Genomic DNA, 23,162 nt, shown 5'->3' with positions numbered 1-23,162 from the left:
GAGGAGTAAGCAACTCTACTTTTTAGAGAGTTTATAAATTAATTAATGAATTAAATATTTAGACAGATAATTAATAATCATAGGGCTGTGCCAACAATATTCTAAGAAAACACCAAGTAAAGTACTTGAGGACCAGTGGAAGTCTTCTTAGGTAATACTCAGAAAAATTTAAAAGGCTAAGAATTTAGCCCTATCAGAGAAATTCCGTCATGAGCCAACAATGTTTACCCACATGAAATTTATATAGAAAAATTAACTGATCAATAAGACAGGACTCCAGAAAGAATTGTGTCTTCTAGTTTTTGAACTTGTGTGAGTGTTAATGGTGATAGAGTGAGCGGAACTGAGGTCACAGCTCAGTGGTAGAATGCCTGTCTGCCGTGAATGAGGCTCTGAGCTTGAACTTCTGCACCACAAGGCAAACACAAAGCCTAACAACAATACTAAACACAAATGATCTCAGAGTAAGTCCACAAGAGGGGTATTCCTCAGTTTGATAATAGTGAGGGCGTTCGTGTATGTGTACCCTACCCTAACATCACCTTTAATGATGAGACATTAGGACCAAAGGAAGGATGTTACACCTTGGAATTCCTTTCTAATCTTTTATTTGTAGCACTACCTTCTGTAACAACACATGACAAAGAAATAAATTGTGATATTTTCAAATGTGTATGCTAACGATTCATCTTTCAATACCACAAATGTGCCTACATGAAGTATACCAGTATGTTTTTGATTTCAGGGTGGGGCAAACATATGGTCAAGAACAGCTTCATTCAAATAAGTAAAAAGAATAGTTTATTTTTTTTCTAGGTGTAATGCATCCCCAGATAGGTTGAGTTCAGTTCTGAGAGGTTATGTTTGTTCATGACTTCTAACATGAGAGGAAAGAACAGAGATCACATTCAAAGAATTGATTTTGGAAAATATAGGATGTTATAAATACCACAGTTGCTGCTGCAAAAACTAAACTGTGACAGAAGTTAAGAAACCCAAAACTTAAAATTTCAATAAAATATACTATAAGTATAATAATAAATATATTATGAGATGATCCAATTTATAACAGCATATAGAATGTGTATATATAAGGGAATAGTGAATTATAAATTATTTGTATGTGTTCAGTTATCTTTACTCAAAATTGGTTATTAATATTAATTAATTAATATTCCTTGTAAATGCCTGGTAACTACAAAGTAAATAGCTATAGAAGATCATTGACTATGAGAACGGCATCAAGATATACCAATTCAGAGACAGATGAAGCTGTTATATTACTTATACTAAGCACTCTCTATCTCCAGGAGTCGCCAATCCATCAGATTTATGGCTGCAGGAAGAATGGATCAAGAGACAAAGGGATCAGTAATACTAGCCAACAATAAATTACAGAGATCAAATTAAATGTTAAAATAGAACACTAAGGGAAACGTTAGAGAGGTCTACAATCTCTACCACAGCCAAAGGAAAAGGAGGAGTCTTCATCCTGGAAGACTCAGCATTGTATTTGCTGTTCTTTACAATAGCAAGAAAATAGAACACAAGCCTCAATGTTCATCACTAGATGGTTAGTTAAAGGTTTTGCACCCCGATAAACCTCTCCACAGTTACAATAATCCAAATCAAACCGAACTAGCGTAACTCCAAGTTTAATGGATGCCAATGCTCCCTGGGAGAGAAAATGGGGAAGGAAGACCAGAAAACCATGTATTTGTTCTCTCGGATATAATTTTTTCTAATTTACTTTTTTTATTAAAAATTTCCGCCTCCTCCCCGCCTCCCATTTCCCTCCCCCTCCCCCAGCTCCTTTCCTCCTCCCTCTCCAGTCCGAAGAGCAGTCAGGGTTCCCTGCCCTGTGTGAAGTCCAAGGTCCTCCCCGCTTCATCCGGGTCTAGGAAGGTGAACATCCAAACAGGCTAGGCTCTCTGGGATATAATTTAAATACCCTGTGGGAGTGGTCTTGAGCATCTCTGGGGAGGGGTCATCATTCAGCCATTCAGCAGACTTTCTCAGAGGTGGAGTCTGGACTAAGGCAACTCTCAGGGGAGGGGGCTTGGGATGGAACTTCCACCCGAGCATTACAGACTCTATGGATATATGGATTCCAGGGACTGAGGTAACACTTCCACCCAAACATCCCAGACTCTTTGGGTATAGTGGTGCTGGTTCAAGTCGGGCTACTTCCTGAGGGCATGGGGCGATGTAGGGGAGGGGAGAGTAAGGAGTTGATGGGCTCACACTCAGCGGGAGGAGTCATTGGAGAGGCATTTTTTCCCCCCTGAGACAGGGTTTCTCCGTAGCTTTTTGGAGCCTGTCCTGGAACTAGCTCTTCTAGACCAGGCTGGCCTCGAACTCACAGAGATCCGCCTGCCTCTGCCTCCTGAGTGCTGGGATTAAAGGCGTGCGCCACCACCGCCCGGCGGGAGAGGCATCTTAAACCTGTTAATCCTGGACCATGAAGCCTGCGAAAGAGGCACACCTGTCTGTAATTTTAGCAGGGGAAACTTAACAAATGAAGTAATGAGCTACCAGTCCTTAAGTCATCCAATGCTATAGACAGATCTGAGAGGGATAGATAAACTAGTAGAAGTGAGACAACTTTTTTTTTCAGTTATGCAGACAATCCCAAATCTCTCTGTACTCTTTGGAAATCTTAGAAGCAGTACTTGCCTTTAGCTGATGAGACCAGGAGGCCTGAAGATTTCTTTCTGTGGGGGTAGGGTTCAGTATACCTGTCTTGGCAGAATGAGATGATCAATTCCCAGGTGTAATGTCCAGGAAGTTGATGAGGTGGAAGGCAGGTTTTTTTTTTCTGTGTGGGTGGCTTTGCCATGTGCAAAGGCAAGCCTCCAGGCAGAAGTTCTTTTGCAACCATGCATCTTCTTGGAAAAGCTATAGGGTGCTTCAGGAGCTGCTATGTCTCTCTGTCATTAGAGCTCTTTTGCTAAATGCCATACTATCAGATCTGTAAAGGCACTTGAGAGTCAGGGCACCATTACCTGTCAGGTATATCCAAGTAAGACATATAAGTTAAATTTAGACATTTATTTTACACACTCCATTACAGCTTACCAATACTAGTAGATGCAAGAAGATTAGAAGGAATATTTTAGTAAGCCAAAGTATATTGGAGGTGAAATGTCTCCTTTGTAGGTCCAGTGTACGTGGGTACTCTTACCAAAGATGGCACTGAGGTTTTTACATTTACCTCAACCAAAAATGGTGGCTATCCATGTGTTTTTATTTTTACAGACCTGTTGTAATCTGAAGTTACAAGTTTTATTGAATCCTATTTTTTAATATAATCTCTTAGTATCTTTTTTATTATGGAGTGTAAACTATTACTATTAGAGGTACTATGGGAAAATATATCTTATTTCCTTTCATTTTGTTGGTTTTGTTGTTTTTACTCAGATTCTTTTGATTACCTGCCCTGATTTTGTTTATCTGTTGCCCTGTGACCTCTTGGATGTGTTTATCCTTCTCTTCATGTTGAAGTATTCCTGCTAGTATACTATCCCCTGTAAAGATATTTATCACTCTTACTCATCTGGGAACCCTGTGAATTTTTGGATTATATTTAATACCTGGCCCACAAGATGAAATTCATACCTGGCATCATGATCAGGTCAAGAATCTGTGCCTTAAAAACTCAAATGTTCTAAGGAAGAACCTGGTACAATTATTCTGCTAAATGAATACCCAATTATTAAACCAAGTTCTAGCGGTTTACAGTCACACCCATAAATTAGTGTTAGGAAAATGAAACCAGTTGCAATGGTACATTTGGCAAATAGTACTTCACAAAATTAAGAAGCTTCCACACAGTGCCTAAAACAATCAAGTGAATAGACAGTTTACAGAATGTGAGAAATTCTTTGGTATCTACACATCTGAGAGAGAGAGTTTATATTTAGTCTATGCAAAATAAAAAATAAGTAGCTCATTTAAGAAATCAAAAAACATAACCACTAAGTGTGACAATAAAAAGTACAGACATCTCAACATATGACGTGCATCTGGCCAATAAACACATGAAAAAATTTAATCACACTACCTGTAATGGTTTTTTATGAATACCCAACTTAGAGCTATAATCATCTAGAAGACAAGTCGTGTATTTCAGTAAGGGATTATCTAGATTAAGGAAGTCCCACCTCACTGCATTAGCATAATACATGGCCTGAGATGCTTTTCTGAATTAAAAGGAAGAGCAGGGTGCTAGCAGCAACAATGCTTTGTGCTCATCAGCAAATGTGATATTCCTAATGATATGTCGCTCCGTGTCTGCAGATGTGATATTAGTGATGATATATCACTCCTGCTATTGCTCCGTGTCTGCAGATGCGATGTTAGTAGTGATATCTCGCTCCTACTATTGACCCTTGTCTGCAGATGAGATGTTAGTAATGATATCTCGCTCCTACTATTGACCCTTGTCTGCAGATGAGATGTTACTAATGATATCTCACTCCTACTATTGACCCTTGTCTGCAGATGAGATGTTAGTAGTGATATCTCGCTCCTACTATTGACCCTTGTCTGCAGATGAGATGTTAGTAATGATATCTCGCTCCTACTATTGACCCTTGTCTGCAGATGAGATGTTAGTAATGATATCTCGCTCCTACTATTGACCCTTGTCTGCAGATGAGATGTTACTAATGATATCTCACTCCTACTATTGACCCTTGTCTGCAGATGAGATGTTAGTAGTGATATCTCGCTCTAGCTGTCATCCTTTCTTCTCAAGGTGAAATTTTAACTTTGAAATGTGAGTCAAACGAAACCGATCTTTTCTAACATTACTTTTGTTGTTTATCACAGCAATAAAGATTTTAATACAATATCCATCAGAGAAATGCAAAATGAAGAGATTCCATTTTACCCTATGCAGACAAGAAAACAAATATGGAAGAACAACGCCTTGTATTAAGGTTTACCCTGTCTCAAGAAATAACTTAGAGACACTAGATGTCAATTTATGGCCTCCATAAATGAATAAACTTTTGAATAACTGCACATATTAGGGCTTCCTGAGTACCAATATGTTCTCCATTTTGCTTATTCGTTTTCCTTGATTATATGCATGTAGTTTGTTCTTTAATTTAAGAAGTTGAGAAGAAAAATACATTGTATTTAGGTACACTAGAGACATTTACTTTAAAATTAATAAACATGGTAGATACTTTATTGAGCTAAATTTAAGATAAATATCTAAAACAGCACAATGATAATTTATTGAAATGTTTTATGTAGTAACTCATCTAACCCTTTGTGTTAACTTTAATTTTTCTTTATAAATAAAAAGCAATGGTTAGAGTCAAATAGACTGAATTGTTTCTGTGTAATGAATAAGATGAAATAGTCTATAAAACATAAAGCCGATACAACGTCTCTGGCTGCCTACTGTTTATAAATGTTTACAGGATCCCAGGAAGAATATAAACTTGGGATTTACTTCTTGTCCTAAGTGGCCTTTCTTCAGGTGCTCAGATAAGCTCTCCTATCTCTCTGGATCCCCTGAAGTAATGTCTTTGCTAGATGAGCTTGACCAGAAGATGTATTTGCATAAAGTCAAATAAAGCTATTGATTTTCTCATTTTATTAGATAAATAACTCTTAAAATAATTCTACAAAATCAGAAATCTTGATTTTTTTTTTAAAAAACCAAGGTGTCCTAGATACATTACACAAGTGATTATACCTCCTATTATAATATTTCACAGTGTGGAAAAAACGGACTGAGTGATTTCATTTGTAATGCAGGTCTCTACTGAACATTGAAGGAAGAAAAAGTCTGCTATTTTCAACAGGAAGTGCTTTCCCCACCGGCAATTGCCATAACATTATTGCTTCCAGAGAAATCAATAAGTGATTTATGATTTCATAGCTGTGTTATGCATTAATAGAAGCCAAAGGACTCCTTAAGTTAGATCTATTGCAGTAGGCATTGGCAAAAACCAATTCTCATATATTTTTCATGTCCTAAAATTAAGTTATAAATTATTTCATAAATCCACATGCAATCAAAGCCTGTGATCAGTCTAATTGAAGGTATGAGCTTCAGAGCTTCAAAAATGAGTAAAACACCACTAAATACTAATAATAAAAAAGACTAGCGTTTTTCTTTTTTAAAGTGAGAAATGTTGAGAGATTTTAAAACTTAAGGAAGTCCATGGTTTAGCATACTGTAAAGTCAGAGAAGAGCTTGAAGAAATGTAGAGAATGTCTGCTTCATATCCCTTCTCTTCTACAAATTATGATTTTTTTGCCAATACTAGAAGTCTTGGCAAATACAATGAGAGGTCATTAAATTAATATGTAACAACATGGTACCTGGATAAAAAACCTCCAGGCAACTAAACTTAGAAGTAAACCTAAGTTTAAATATAGTCAGTCATTATTAAATTTCAATGATGAACTAGATGGCCTTTGCTAGACATTGCCTATACACTACTCTCTATTTTTTATACACTTTATTACCAGTTATATTACAAGATATAATTGAAAACAGAAAGACATTTTAGTGAATGGAATTCTGGAAGAAGACAGAAATTAGTTTTGTGCATCTTACTAAGATTTTGTTCCTTTATGTTTGTTTCCACTTCCTTACCAAAACTTACAAGGGTAAGCTGAAAATATTTCCTTTTATGTGTAGAATTTACTACCAGATGATCCCATTTGTCAACCTAAACGATTCACAAAAGGAAGGACAAAATTATGTATTTTACACATGACCCAGGTTTGTATCACTAAATCTATATCCTCTGAACTCCTCTTGGACTTTTTTTTTTGTTCTGATACACAGATAAAGTTTAAATAATTGACCTAATTCCTTCTCTCTCTGGAGAGCTGCCTCCCAAAAGGTGAGAGAAATCTTACTTAAAGCACTGCCTTCTTATTCCCAGTCCAAAGCCCTCATGTGTAACGCTGCTTTATACTCTGCCTGACTTATGGGAAATACCATGTGGTCAACCGATCTCCCTTCCTTATAAGTGTGCAGAGGGGAAGCTGTACTTCCTTCTGCAGTTTCTTTTGAGTGGCTTCGTGCCACAGTTCCCCCAAATTAGCTCAACTTTGACAGAGCATCACGAAGAAATTCACCTTTATTCTCTTCTGAAAAAGATCTCAGAAACTTTTCAAGAATTCCACAGCTGAAGGGCAGCTTAGTCCACAAAGCCAGAAGGGATATACATGACACTTTTTCTCTGAGAAGCCTCTACCCCTAAAAAGTGGGATAATGAATATGTACTTGTAGGGTGGATTCATCTTAATCTCAAAGTAATTTTTCACAGATAATGAACTTTATGCTTGCCATTTGGAGAACTAAAACAAACAACACCAGAAAGGGAAGCATCATGATTCTGTTTCATCTTTAACAGAACCTGACAGACTACCATACGACACAAGGTAAAAGTAACTTTTACAACATCTAAATTTGACAAATTATAAATGCCCAAGCTGACCCTTTTATGCTAGGTACTCTAGGAAGGGTGCCTTTCACGAGGTAGGAAGTATTCAGTCATAAATTTACTAATGTTTTTAATGTTATAAACTATCGAATTCATAACATAAATTTATTGAATAATACCCTCATTCTGAATCCTCATATCATTCAGCTGTTACCTAGTAGACATAGTAGACATGTGTTATAATGATTAACTTCTATTGCTAGACTCACAATCCTATGGTGCTAGTGAATATATAGAGAACACTTGGACTTGATCTCAAAGCTATTGCCAAAGGGGGAGTAAAGCACATTCATTTTTAATGTTAAAACATAAAGGATTTTATGGAAGTGACTGCTCTGTGAGGAAAATATGAAGATAATTTTAGAAAACACATTTTGACATGAAATAGAGAGTTGGGGAATTTGTACTTAAGACAATTAAGTTTAATTTAATACTCAAGAACTTGGAGAAGTGAGCCAGGTGATTACTAGGGAGCATAGTAAAGTACTAAGTCCTAAGAATGACCAATAATATGGGTTCTACAGCTGCTTTTCCTCATGTCAAATTACAATTCTGACCACAGTAGATGAATTTTAAGACTCAATACATTTTGTACCTCATTTATATAACATTATCTCCTTATTTTATTATCTTATAGATTAAATGAATATGACTGAAGCATTTTGTTTTGCATAATAAAACGTTACCTTAATCTTTGTAATAATTTTTCTTACCTATACTCAAAAATACAAAGTCCAAACTGGGAAGAAAAAGAGTAGATTGCTTTTTTAATAAAAGAATATAAAAAAATCTATTTGAGGTCTCTAAGAAATGATATAGCACTGGTTATAAAATCATGTATGGGGAATAAAAAAGGCAAATAATATTTCACACTTATGTGTCACTTTTCTTATTTTTAATCCTAAACTACATACACACAAAATTCAGAAAAAAAATCATAATTAAAATATTATTTGCTGAGCCTGGGGACACCAATAAAAAAGCAGAGGTAAGACAAGTTCAAGGTTTATAAACTCTAGAGCAGGTTGAAGAGAAGACTGGAAAGTGAGCAAGATTTCAATATAAAAGGCAAATAAATGGGAAGTCATCAGGCTTGCTGATAGAATGCACATGGTCACACGTGAGATGCTAAGTTCATTTTCCAGTACCATTGAAAAAAGGTACTGATCTTTCATCTGGTAGACAAACCCTAGGATAGGTATTAATTGTTTCTACGCTTAGTTATGTATTAGTTTTAGAACCTCAATTAGCGTAGCAAGTGCAAGGCTCTGGGTTCAGTCTTTTCAGCTTCAAAAAAAGAAGACATTATTTAAAAAAATATCCATTTTGATATCTATTGAGTCCCTAAGTTAAAACTTGAAGCCTGGTGAAACTTGAATACTAAAGCCTACAATATCTCTAAAACAACACTTAAACACCTTCATGAATATCATTTCTTAAAATATGGGTACTTCCATTTTAATATCACTTCATAATATTGGAGTCATTATGTAAATAGAAAGATAGAAAGAGAAATATGTAAACCAGTGACAACCAAAAGACCAGAGTCATCAAATGCACAGAGTAAAAGTCTAATTCCGCCATTTGGGAACGGGAAATAAAAGCAGCATTTGAATTGTGGTCACTTGTGTGAATTCAGATTGTCATCGTATTCCTATGAAGCGCAAAATAAAAATGCGGATATAACACTTTTGTAAACTCCTGTACTGTAGCAGCTGCTTGTAACACCAAGATCAAGCTAAGTAATTATTTATTTTGCCTTATGCCTCTCATCAGATCTCCTCCATGGGTGACAGGGGAGCAAGCAATCACTCAGGAGTGACTGACTTCATCCTTGTAGGCTTCAGGGTCGGCCCTGAGCTCCATCTTCTCCTCTTCCTGCTCTTTCTGCTTGTGTATGCCATGATCCTTCTAGGAAACGTTGGGATGATGACCATTATTTTGACTGATCCCCGGCTGAACACACCAATGTATTTCTTCCTAGGCAACCTCTCCTTCATTGACCTCTTCTATTCATCTGTTATCGCTCCGAAGGCTATGAGCAACTTTTGGACCGAGAGCAAGTCCATCTCGTTTGCAGGCTGCGTGGCCCAGATCTTTCTCTTTGCCCTCTTCATTGTGGCGGAAGGATTTCTCCTGGCAGCCATGGCCTATGATCGTTTCATCGCCATCTGCAACCCACTCCTCTACTCGGTTCACATGTCCACACGCCTCTGTGCCCAGCTGGTGGCAGGCTCGTACTTCTGTGGCTGCATCTGCTCAGTTCTCCAGACCAGCATGACATTTACTTTATCGTTTTGTGCTTCTCGGGCTGTTGACCACTTTTACTGCGATAGTCGTCCACTTCAGAGACTCTCCTGTTCTGACCTTTTCATACACAAAATAGTATCTTTTTCCTTAGCTGGCATCATTATCTTACCAACGGTCATAGTCATACTTGTATCTTATATGTATATTGTGTCCACCGTGCTAAAGATACGCTCCACGGAGGGAAGGAAGAAGGCCTTCTCCACTTGTAGCTCTCATCTGGGTGTTGTGAGTGTGCTCTACGGTGCTGTCTTCTTCATGTATCTCACCCCTGACAGATTCCCTGAACTGAGTAAGCTGGCTTCCTTGTGCTACTCCCTAGTCACACCAATGCTGAACCCTCTGATCTACTCTCTGAGGAACAAAGATGTCAAAGATGCTCTAAGCAAACTTCTAGACAAGAAAAAATCCATTCTTTGATTTTCTCCTGTTCCACTAGTAGTTTTTTGAATATTGGTTTCATACTTCTTGTTGCCAATGCTGAATTTTTCTCCTATCTGTAATAATTAGTAGCCTGATGTATACAATGCATTTTTTGTGTCATCTTTGACCCTCTAATAATACTTAAATTCTTGCACATATGAACGTCCTGGAAATAACAGAAGCTTTTTATCCATCATCCCTTTTCCCCATATCTAACATCATTTTATTTTGCATAATAATTATGTGTTTCATAGTGTTTAAAATGCTTTAATTTTACTGTATTTATTAAGTAGCTTTTGATCTAATATTGACCCTATCTAAAATTTTTATTTCCCTCCTACACACAATCTGGATAATCCACAAAGTGACAGATTTTATTTTCTAGAATACATTGGTTTTTTGTTTTCCATTGTTATTAATGTATTAAGTGATTATCAAACTTTAGTGTGATAAGTACTTCACATGTATTCCAGATAGAAGTAATGATTATAGCAAAGAAGCTGTATGTAACCTCACTACATACAGTAACTTGAAATTTTTTCTGAGAATGCCACACATTTTGAAGTGCTTTGAGCCACAAAAATCACAAATCTGAATACAAAGAACTAACTTGAAGATGAAGCACTGTCAATTTTTGATTACTGATTACCTCAATTTTATTTGGTGTTAATTATTTTGGGGGGTATTTAATAAATATATAGAAGTAGCTGAACCACCAAAATAGAATGTTTTCTAAAATGTATTTCTCTAGCTCTCTTTCTATATTTGTTTATGTCATAAATTTTATTCAGTGCATTTTACCACATTTTAGTATCATGATAGCCATAATAACAAACCACTTTATTCTTTTAGAAGTTCACAATATAGTATATAAGTCAAATCTTTGGGAAATCAATTCAAAATCAAAGTCTGTGTGCCAAAGATACTCTCTGAGATCACATTGTGAGGTGAGTGAGAGATGAAGGTTGGTAAGCAGGGATACTTTTCTTGGGCTCTGAGGAAAATGGATTTTAAAGGTATAAAGTTGAAAGTAGGAAGACCGATGCTGTGGCTAATGCTGGTGGTGTGAGCTTAAAGTTTACTTATGTTACAAAGAACTAGTGAGTCAAGACTATGTGAAAAGAGATGTCCTCCAATTTTTAAACTAGAATCAATGTTTATGGTGATTGTCTAAGCAGAAAAGTCAATGAGAAGAACTAAGTTAAGGGTGTACCTGTCCAATTCATCAGACCCATGGTTTGACCTTCAGCATCCATAATAAAAATCAATTAAAGGGTTTAATGTAAGACAGCCCCTCAGTTTTATAATTATAATGTTTAGGAAGATCTATAGCCAATATTGTCCTTAATGATAAAAACTTGAAGCTTCCCTGATGTAATTGTTAACAATGCTACAATGTCATATTATAACATATATATTTAAGTTTGTAATAAAATTCTAGATGATATAGTAAGATAGCTGGAAACAAATGTTTTGTAGCTTAATTGTATAACTTAAAATTTTTATGTTGAAGCTTGTTTGAATGTGCATGACCCCATAGGCCATATTTGAATGCTTAGTCTCCAGGGAGTAGAACTTGTTTAGGGACATATTAGGAGGTATAGCCCTGAGGGAGGAGATGTGGCCTTGTTGCAGGAACTGTGTCATTGGGAGTGTGCTTTGAGGTTTCAAAATCCTACACCAGTCTCAGGTTTTCTGTGCTTTCTGCCTGTGGATCAGGATGCATCTTTTTAGCTACTGACTCATTGTGATGCTTTTCTGTTTTTGACCATGATGATCACAGACTCACCTTTCAAAACCATAAGAAAGCCCCCAACTAAATGTTCCTTTTATAAGAGTAGCCTTGATCATGGTGTCTTTCCACAGCAATAGAACAATAACTAAGACAATGCCCAAATCTCCAATGTCTCAGAATAAGACTATAATTTGGATAGTGTCCTTGAAAATGAAATAAAGTTAAAGTTGGACAGCAAATGGATTACAATTCACAGTATATCAGGATATTTGTTGGAAGAAATTATAAGAACATGGAATTTTCAGTTTCATGTGCATAGAGTTGAATCTAGGCAGAGAAACCAAGAAAACTGTCACTTACAAACCAAGAAAAAGATCTAAGATGAGTTCACTCTGATAGTAGCTTCATCTTAGGCATTAGCCTATAAGAAAATATTTCTGTGATAACTATACCCAGTTAGCTGTATTTTGTTATGAAAGACTGAGAAAACTCGTGTGATTAGATGATTGATGATAAATACACAATGGCACGTGTTTGCATACAAAATGGTGACATATGGAGAAAATTCAAATGTCTCAGCAGTAGCAACAATAAAACTTTCCGCAGTGAATAATTAGTTATAGTAGGTTTCCTGAAACATGGCTAATATACAAAGGTCAATGTAAAACATCCCAGCAGCTTGGTCCTGCCTCAACTTGATATGCCATGTTTTGTTGACTCCCATGGGAGGTCTTACCCTTTCTGAGGAGTGGATGGGGGATGGGTGGGTAAAGGGGAGGTGGGGGAAGAGAACAGGAGAAGAGGAGGGAGGAGAAACTGTGGTTGGTGTGTAAAATAAATTAAAACATTTTAATAAAAAAGTAATGTAAAACATGATGTGGAAGTGAAAACATCAAGATAAAAAAATAGAAATTTCCATTTGTAGTTTCTTTATGTAAACACAAATTTAACAATAATGTACAGAACAAAATACATCTGTGAGAATTCCAGCATACAGTTAAAATGTTGTAAAACCCCCAAGAAACTAAGAAGCAAGGGTACCTTCATCAAAATGGGTAAAATATACTCAGATACAGATGGCTCAGCTAAGTATCTAGAGAATACCTTAATTCATGCTTTCTATTTTGCAGGGAAATATTGGATTGCATGCCACAACCAACACACTGACTTTTTAGAAGATTAAATAAGAATTTTTTTCTATGAATCATTTGATGCTCAAATGAAACCAACATAGTTGTATGTTAAGGAATTGCTGAGAATACAGAGATAACAGCAGGGGTGAATCAAAACCCAGGGCCATTATCATTGGCTTCTCAGTCAACCATCATTGTCAGCCACATTCAGAGAGTCCAGTCTGATCACATGCTCTTTCAGTACCAGTCCAGTCATCTAATGGTGGTGATGATCAGTCCCACTGTCTCAGTGGGTGGACCCACCCCTCGCAGTCCTGACTTCCTTGCTCATGTTCTCCCTCCTTCTGTTCTTCATCTGGACCTTGGTAGCTCAGTCCAGTGCTTCAACGTGGGTCTCTGTCTCTATCTCCATCCATTGTCAGATGAAGGTTCTAGGGTGATATGCAAGATATTCATCAGTGTGGGCACAGAAAAATTTTAAACAAGAGCATAGAGAAAAAATTCCCCAATCTAGAGAATGTGATAAGCATCAAAATGTGAGAAGCATACTGAACAACCAATAGGACCACAAACACAATTGTTTATAAAACAGAAAAAATATATTCAGAAAAAACAGGATCTTAAAAACATCAAGGGAAAAAAACAAATCATACATCAGGACAGCACAATTAGAATAACACCCAACTTTTCAATGAAGACTAAAAGCTGGAAATGCCTGTGTGAATGTTGTCCAAGTTTTGAAAGACAATGAACAACAATCCAGGTTACTGTTTCCAGCAAAACTATCGATCCTACTTTATGGGGAGAACATTCTATGATCAAAATAAATTTAAACAATTATGTCTAAAAATTCAGCTCTTCAGAAGACACTCCACAGAGGAAGGAAAACGTCATTCTAACATGAATGCTTGCTACATTGAAGAAGACACAAGACATAAGTAATTCCAGAGTAACTGACCAAATGAGATCCAAAAACTCAAAAAATTAAAATACAGAGAAAAATGACAACATAAAAAAAGAAGATAAAAACTAAAAAGATGAGTGAAATATGGAAGTTGATATAAAATGTAGAGTTCAATAAAGATACAGAGTTACATAAAAACACACAAGCTGAAATAATGCTAATAATGAAAAATTCAATAAAAATAAAACCCCAGGAGACAGCTAAAAAGATGGCTAAGAAGTGGGGAGTGTAACTGCTGTGGAGTGAGCACAAATCCAGCTCTCAGCACCCAAGCCCAGCACCTCACACCCACCCTAGCTTCACTGATAATGACACACACATATGCACATATAATCTAAAAATAATAAAGCAAAATTAACAGCTCGGTAGAAATTCTCACCACTAGAATGGATCATGTGGAAAACAGAGTAAGAAGGCTGGAAGAGTGGCAGAGTAATTATACTTCTCAGTAAAATGCAGTGATAGGTTTACAAACATCTGTGAAGGAGACATTAGAAAGCTTTGGAACACCATAAAATGACCCAGCCTTAGAATTATGGGCATATGAGGAGAATAGCATACAAAAGGAATACAAAATATTATCAGTAAAATTATATTAGCCAATTTTCTCCACCTAGAGAAGAGATCCCCTTGCAGCTCCAAGAGATCAAAACAGTATAAAGAGATGGAATGAGAAAAGAAGCTCTCAATGACATATTACAGTTAAAATATGAAAAGTGCAGAATAAAGTATTTTGAAAATTGAAACAGAAAATGATCAAGTCACTTACAAAGCAGGTCTATTAGAATAACCTGGGAGTATTCAACAGAAAAATGTAAAACCAGAAGAACTAAAAAGATTAATTCCAAGCCCTGAAAAAGGAAAACTGTCAACCCAGACTATTATGCCCAGCAAAACAATTAAAAATAAGGAAAAAATAAAAACCTTTCAAATAAAAGCAGATCAAAGGCATTAATGAATAATAAGTGAACTGTACATAGATACTAAAGGAAATACTTTATTGTGTGGAAGGATACATATAGTCAAAGGGTCGTTTGGAAAAGGAAACACTGCCGTAATTATTACTCAAAAGAGATTAAAGGAAGCATCACAATTCAACAAAATTACAGGACCTAAGACACATTTTTAGTAATAATTCTTATCAATAGTCTCAAAGCACAGTGAAAATATAAAGCTAGGAAATTAGAGACAAAACTAAGCAAAAACCAGCATCCATTAATTTTCTACCATCAAGATACACCCCTTACCATAGAGATAGTTTTAGATAGGGTAAAATGACTGAAAAGTGTATTCCAAAGAAATCAATCACTTTTAAAAATGACTAAGTGTAACTATTCTAATATATAATATATATTAAACTAAAAATAGTCAAAAGAACTAAACAAGGTCACTTCATACTCATCAATGGTGTGGGAGAATTGCCTTTATTCTGTCAATCATATTTTAAATAAATGCTGATTGGCCAGGCAGGGAGTATAGACAGGTCAACCAGACAGGAAGCAGAGGCAGGGTGATGAGAACAGGAAATTCTAGGAAAGAGGAAGCACATTCCTCCAACTCCTGCCCAGACCACTGAACAAGCAGTATATGACCTGTCCTGCTGAGAAAGATACTGAGCCATATGGCTAACATAGTTCAGAATAACTGGTTAATATAAGTGATAAGAGCTAATAAAAAGCCTGAGCTAATGGGCCAATCAGTTTATAATCTTATGGAGATGTCTGTGTGATTTTCTCTGGGACTAAATGGCTGGGGGACCAGGCAGGACAGAAACCCAAACAAGCAGCAGGCCCTTCATGTTACAGAATGGCACCCAATGCATTTGAGTGTTACACATCAAAGGAACAATACACCAAGAAAATATTATAAACCTAACATAGAATCACAAAACTCAAGTGCATCAAACTTCAGAACTGTAAATTTGTAATAGATATAAAACAACAGATTAACCACAAAATAGTAATACTGAGTGACTTAAGTAAAGTGCTATTATCAACAGACTATACAGCTAGACAAAAAATAAATAATCACTAGATATCAGATACTGTGAATCAAATGGAACAGACATCTCTAGAACATTCCATCCAAACACTAAAAGAGACAGACTCTTCCTGCTGCCATACACAGATATTTCCAGTAAGACAGTCATAGATTAAATATAGTAAAGAAAATTAACCCACATAAAGATGGATTATACACAGAGAGTCTGGATTATGTATGTATATTATTGTGTTTTCTTTGAATATTTTGACTGTGAAGGAGCTAAATATAGAGAGACATTTTGTTGTATGGGCTGCTAATCTAAACCAGAATTTATATTATAAAGGTATCTTGACTTCAGAATTTGGGTCTAAGAATATGTTGCTTTGAAAAAGAGGTTCTTCTTTTGTTTCCACAGAGGATGAGAAGCTGTGGATTTATTCTAGGCTAATATGGTTTGATAGACCATGACCCCCCAAGAGGTCACTGTGAACACCCCCAAAATAATATTGTGAAGACCCAATAAACAGCAAGAAGAAGTTTGGGCAAAAATATGCTCATATTCCCAAATATTGTTTGTAAATGCTTCTTTACATGTAAAAGGTGATATGCTATAGAGATGCATACTTTGCATTAGTATGGATCTTGGTTTATTGATACAAATATAAGGTTAATTTTGTTGTATGTATATTTCTGCTCTTGATTAAGGTATTGTAATCATGCAGTTAATTTAAAATGTAATGTATAATTAAGAAATATAGGTTAATAGATATTCATCAAGCTTGTAGTCATGTCAGTTAGATTTTCTAGATGTACAGAGATCTATTTCAGATGGATAGGCATTCTTCAAACCTTTCAAAGACTACAAAATATGGCATTTAAAATGTTTAAGAACTTAGGACTTTTCATGACAGTGAGACACATTTGTTCCTGGCAGCACCAATTACTTCAAGAGGAAGATGGACATTGAATAGGCTATGGTATTGGTTAGCCATTGGGGAAGAAACTGCTCTTGCCTGGACTGGACATGCAAGACCTGCAGAGAAATGACTGCTGGGCTTGCCTAAAAGTGAGATGATCTTTCATGGTTCCTGCTTCATGAAAGACTCTGTGAGACATTCTGCAGCACACAGAAGAAAGTGACAGACAAACTGCCAATATAGACAGAACTGTCTTTGAAATTTCCTGCTTCATGAAAAAGTCTGCTGGATACTACAGGCCTGTAGGCTGAATATGGATGCCCCATGGTACAGAAGAACATTGGGTAACTGTCCAGGCAGCAAGATGTCTCTGTTAATACTAGAGTTTTGGAAGTTGCTTTACAATGCACCTTATGTTTATTTAGGTAATATTATATCCTTCTGGAGTCTTTGATGGACTTGAAAAAATTATAGTTATAGTTTTTCTTAGTTATGATATAAAGTAGATATAAATATTGTAACTGTAATTCTTGCTTGATACTTGCTCTATTATATGTAATTTTACTAAGTTAAAGATAAAGCCTTTCTTTTTTATTTAAACAGAAAAGGGAGGTAATGTGGTGTTTCATTCTGTATGCTGTGATTACTATTAATGAATAAAGAAAACTACTTTGGAAGTTTTACTCCATGCTTGATTGGGCCAGCTCCTTCTAGGTACTGACATGACAGAGCATCACTAGATGAGGGAATGATGGTAGATCAAGTACATATCTCACAGTAGCTAAGAAGCCAAGAGGGACACATGAGAAGGGAGCCTGAGCAAGATACCCTTCAATAGGCAATTACAACCTGAATCAAGTCAGAGACTTTGTTTTCAGTACTTCTGAACCACCCACATTGATTGAGAAACACCCCTTTAGAAAACACACCTTCAGGGGACACTTCAGATTCAAAGTATAATGACATATATATAAGCTCAAAATATTACATTAATGTCTACTTCAAAGATTTTAGAGTGTGAGGTAAACACTTGTCAAAATACACAAATGAAGTCTCTTGCTCAAAGAACATGTCTAACATTGAAAAAGTATAGCCATCTCCTGCAGTCATTTGGTATACAACATACCTGTTGTTCCTGAAAAGCAAGTTTATTTGACCATGTTCTTGTCAATCATCTTACTTATTAAAGATTATGTGGCATACTTTAAAAAAAGAAAGAAAGAAAACTGCTTTGAGCCTATAGCAGAGCCAAAGGGAAACAGAGCTAGGTGGGGAAAACTAAACAGAATGCTGGGAGAAAGAAGAGTGGAGTTAGAGAAAAGCCATGTAGCCCGCCAGAGACAGATGCTGGGAACTGTACCCGGTAAGCCACAGCCACGTGGAGATACACAGATTAATGGAGACGGATTAAATTAAGATGTAAGAGCTAGCCATCAAGAAGCTACAGCTAATGGGCCAAGCAGTAATTTAATTAATATAGTTTCTGTGTGAATTTCAGTTCTGGGTGGCTGGGACAAACAAGCAGCCTACTGCTATAATCAGGACTATAAGAAATGAACCAAGTGTTTTTTTTTGTCACATTGTGTCTGTTTTATTAGTTTCTTCTGTGTAGAAAATCAGTTATCATGTCCTCCAGGGAATGCTTTTAATTTTCCAAAGGCTTAATGAGTTCACCAATTAATAATTTTCTCTCTTATTTCCTTGTTTCCTTCATTCTATTTCTTTTCATTTGTTTCTTTTTTTTTCTGCATCATGGCACAAAAGTAGTTTACTGATGATAGAGCCTTTTGATCTCCGTGGAGTATTTATTATATGGAGGCACTGCCTGCCCAGCTCCTTGGTTTCCATCCTCATGGGGAAATTTCTTTCTGGATTCATTCCAGGCCCACTTGCCACTGAATTGGTGAAATAGTACAAGACAGTTGTAAGTGCACCCAACATGACGTTAGGATATCATCTAAAAATGTTGCTACTGTTTGCTAAAGCCAGCAAATCTGAACCAGGAACTGAACATGGATGAATGACAATCAGTGCTGTGGAATAGCTTCTGGGTAATGAAAAGTTGGTTTATATCCACGTTTTGGTGTATTCTTAAGCGTACTTAGTGGTTACCAAGATAATAAAAAAAATTCTCATATCTGTACCCTGACTTAGCTTTCAATTCTAACCCATGTTTTGAAAATTCTGCTAAAATCAGGAACTTGTTAATGTAAACTATGGATTTAAAGAAAACTTAGTTTTTAAATTAATAGTCCTTGCTAGAGGTAATGTTCTCTACTGTGAACATTAACCAGTTATATAATTTTAACCTTTGTATTCAAGATGGTCAGCTATTACATATACACCAAAGATTCAAAACGTGCTTGCATATGAAAATTTCATAATGTGATTCCAGTACCAACAGGAGCAATTGTGAGACATTTTTGGGCATAAATACACATGTTGTAGGTTAATGCACATGATTATGTGATTTAAAAGTCAACTTCATAGCATGTGATTGAACTATTGATTACACAAATTCTTTTATACTCTATGATAAATTGTTGAGTAGTAGACAAGCATGTTTTTCACTCTAGTGATCCCAAGTCACTTAAATCTATTGTTAATATTTTAATTTTCTAAATCATAGAGTTGGAAAAAACTCTTCTCTATGTCTATGCTGTATTTTACTTAAGAATATGCTGCAATTGTGACAGTGTATGTTTAAATAACGATAAATGGGGCTTGACTAAATTCTTACTTTTACTATTTAAATAACTATATTTAAATTGTTTTGTGTTGTCTTTTCATTTTACAAGGGTATATTAGGGCTTTTTCTTTTTTTTTTTGATCCTGGTTAATACTTTAATATGCTCTGTCTTTTCAGACATGTTTCTTTTTCCATATAAAAATAGGATCCTAGATTTTTATCGAGACACATAAAATGATTTCTACATATGGCACGAATGTAAAAGGGTGACCTGGGAGAAGGAGACGAGGGGGAGGTCTAAGGGAGGGATATGGAAGGTGGGGAGAGGGGATACAGTCAAAGACTTAGTGCATTTGAAAGACATTGTATTAGGGCTTTTTCTAAAAGGAGAGTAAAAATTGAAAGGAGGAAGGATAATTTGAAAAAAAGAATGAAGGATAACATAGAAAAAAGTAAATTAATAAAGAAAGAAAATAAGAAACAGAAGAAGGAGGGAGGGAGAGATGGGGTGCAAAGCAAGAATCTTATTGCATTGCTTTTAACGAATATAAGCAAAATGGTGTCTTTGGCAGTTAAGTTGTGCTTTCAAGCATTTAAATCATCTTACGGCTGAACAACAAAGGAACTAAGTTATTGTGTAAAAATAAAATTGTCTAAACTGGGGAGACTCCCTCTATCCTATAAAACTGTATATATATATATATATATATATATATATATATATATATATGCACACACACATATATGTGTAATGGTATATGTTACTTTTTATTTTGTTGATGAAACTAACCAAGCCAAATAACATTTTAATTTGTGCTCAAAATTTATTCAAATATATTTACATTATAATACTTCATATATTGTATATTCTAGAAAGATTATGATATATACAATAAATATCAACCTTTTATAGTCACAAAACTTAATGGCAGTAAACAGGTGATAGAATCTATGGGAAAATTCAAAACAAAACTTCCTGATTCCAAACATTTTCCTGGAATTTCTGTTTTCCCAAAAGAATTTAGAGGTCCAATTTGCATTTATTACAGGTAAGTATAATGAAAAATCTTCACTGGATTAAACAACTCAATGGAAAGACTTTAATAAGACAATAGATTGTTTATGTCCATGATGTTTTATAAAGTAAAATGAACAAGGTAAGTGTGCTCCCATGCTGAATCAGCAGGAGTTTTTACTAAAATTCTGACTCCTCACTTATTTTTTTTTTATTTTTGCCATTTTCTAGTTTTATCTTCATATTAGCTATGAAGAGTGAGCAGAAGAGGAATTACTCAGACGTAACAGAGTTCATTCTCTTGGGATTTAGAACCCCTCCAAAGTTTCAAGTCTTTTTATTCTTAGTGTTCTTGATGATTTACATGGTCACTGTGGTAGGGAATGTCAGCATGATAATGATTATTAAGATGGACTCCAGACTCCAAACACCTATGTATTTCTTCCTTAGAAACTTGTCTTATTTGGATCTCTGCTATTCCACAGTCATTGCACCCAAAACCTTAGCCAACTTCTTGACAAGTGAAAAGAAAATTTCCTACAATGGTTGTGCCACCCAGTTCTTCTTCTTTGCTTTGTTTGTTACAACTGAAGGCTTCCTTCTTGCTGTCATGGCATTTGATCGATTCTCAGCCATTTGCTCTCCTCTCCTTTATCCTGTGCACATGTCCCAAAAGGTCTGTATTCAGTTGGTTACTGGCTCCTACATTTGTGGATGCATCAACTCCATGGTACAAACAGGTTTCACCTTTAGCTTGCATTTCTGTGGAGAAAACAGGCTGGACCACTTTTTCTGTGATGTCCCAGCTTTGATTAAGATTTCCTGTGTTGATACTTTTGTGAATGAGATTGTACTGTTTATTCTCTCTGCTCTCATAATTATCTCCACCACAACCATCATTCTGGTTTCCTATGGGTACATTCTTTCCACTGTTCTGAAGATCCCCTCAACCCAAGGAAGGAGTAAGACTTTCTCCACCTGTGGCTCTCATATAGCAGTGGTGAGTTTATTCTATGGAAGTGTGTTCTTCATGTATGCCCAGCCTGGGTCCATCTCCTCCCCAAAGCAAAGCAAGATTGTAGCTGTGTTCTACACACTTATAATCCCCATGCTGAACCCTCTAATATATAGTCTAAGAAACAGAGACGTGAAAGATGTTGTACAAAAAATATTAGGTGGGAAATGTTCTCAGTGATATTTATGAAACCTTTATTTAGTGAACAAAATTTCTTTTCTAAGCTGTATATGACCATAAATATAATTTTATAAGTTTCCTAGAGTAATAATTCTAGTTCAGATGCATAGAACATTATTTTGTGTGTACTGAATATATGAAAATATACAACTTCTCGCTTTATAATAAAATTTCAATTGATTGGGTAGCAAATAGAAAAATTTATCCTTATGTAATTGTTAAAATTATTTCATATGTGTATATTATACTCTTTTTTTATTATAAGTTCAAAGGTTCTTGATAGTGGCTAAATGAAAACATGAACATGACATACATTTTGGATGAAAACCTATTGTGGCCCAACTGGCCACATTTATATTCTAGGAACTATCTTTCTTAGATAAAACAGTTTACGTGAGGCATTTCTTCACACAAATATGTGGCAATAGATTTTGTTAAGCTGTATTTCCCCATTCCCCCTTTTAATATAAAGTATTATAGTAGAAATATACTCTATAGGTATTTTCTTTTAATTTAAAGATGTCTTCTTGTGGGAAGGATAGTAGTTCATAGGACTCTATAAGTTAAATGAAACTTAAATGACCCAGAAAGTTCAGGAAACATAATAGGCTTTGGAAGTTCAGAATTCCAAAGACATAAAACAGTAAAAACTGCTGTGGAAATAAGACTCCCTTTAGTAGAGCTGGCCACACATTAATCAGAAAGCTGCATAGTTGTAACTTCTATGAGTTGCCAATAAGAGTAGGGTGGATTTAAGGTGATTTAGCTACCTTTGTGGTACCTATTCTATAAATATCCTTCAAATAAATTAATTGGTCTAACAAGCTAGATTTTGGTGGAATCCATAGGATAAGTAAACATTTTTTCGTATCTTCACAGGAGAAGTCACAAAACACATTTGGTACCCAAAGAGGGACCGACATTTTGACCCAAGGTTACATTTCAAGGACCAGTTCTTTGGCTCCTGAGTTAGATGACAAAACATGATTGAGACGGATCCATCTGAGAGCAAAGTATTCATTGGGGCAGTCTGTATATGTCTACAGTTCCCATATGTTATGAAATGCTGTGCCTCATTGCTGTTGTGGCAATTAGATACTCTTTGTGATGGGTGATATGCAATGCAACAAAGAATGATGCATCCAAGAGTGCATTGTATTTTCAGGGGAAGTCCCATACTATCTTGCTCTATGAAGAACATGGTAGCCACATGGGGACCACTTCATAAGTACAGCGATAGCACCAAATGGGGTGAACCACAGTCTATTGTAGTTAGTGAAAGTATATAAGGGACAGGAATGCAATCAAAGCATGGAACTC

General features: G+C 35.8%; 2 protein-coding genes across 2 annotated transcripts; both read left to right on the top strand.

Annotated features, from left to right (window-relative positions):
* The first annotated feature begins 9,266 nt into the window (after window positions 1-9,266).
* Window positions 9,267-10,208, top strand: LOC142838853 (olfactory receptor 9K2). The gene has a single exon (XM_075954519.1). It carries the CDS (start codon window positions 9,267-9,269, stop codon window positions 10,206-10,208), a length of 942 nt encoding a protein of 313 aa, XP_075810634.1.
* Window positions 10,209-20,897: 10,689 nt separating this feature from the next.
* Window positions 20,898-21,842, top strand: LOC142838771 (olfactory receptor 9S13-like). Its single transcript, XM_075954383.1, has one exon. It carries the CDS (start codon window positions 20,898-20,900, stop codon window positions 21,840-21,842), a length of 945 nt encoding a protein of 314 aa, XP_075810498.1.
* The last annotated feature ends 1,320 nt before the right edge of the window (window positions 21,843-23,162 follow it).

This window comes from Microtus pennsylvanicus, chromosome 20, assembly GCF_037038515.1.
Source record: "Microtus pennsylvanicus isolate mMicPen1 chromosome 20, mMicPen1.hap1, whole genome shotgun sequence".
Lineage (NCBI taxonomy): Eukaryota > Metazoa > Chordata > Mammalia > Rodentia > Cricetidae > Microtus > Microtus pennsylvanicus.
This window is presented reverse-complemented; position numbering and strand designations above follow the sequence as displayed.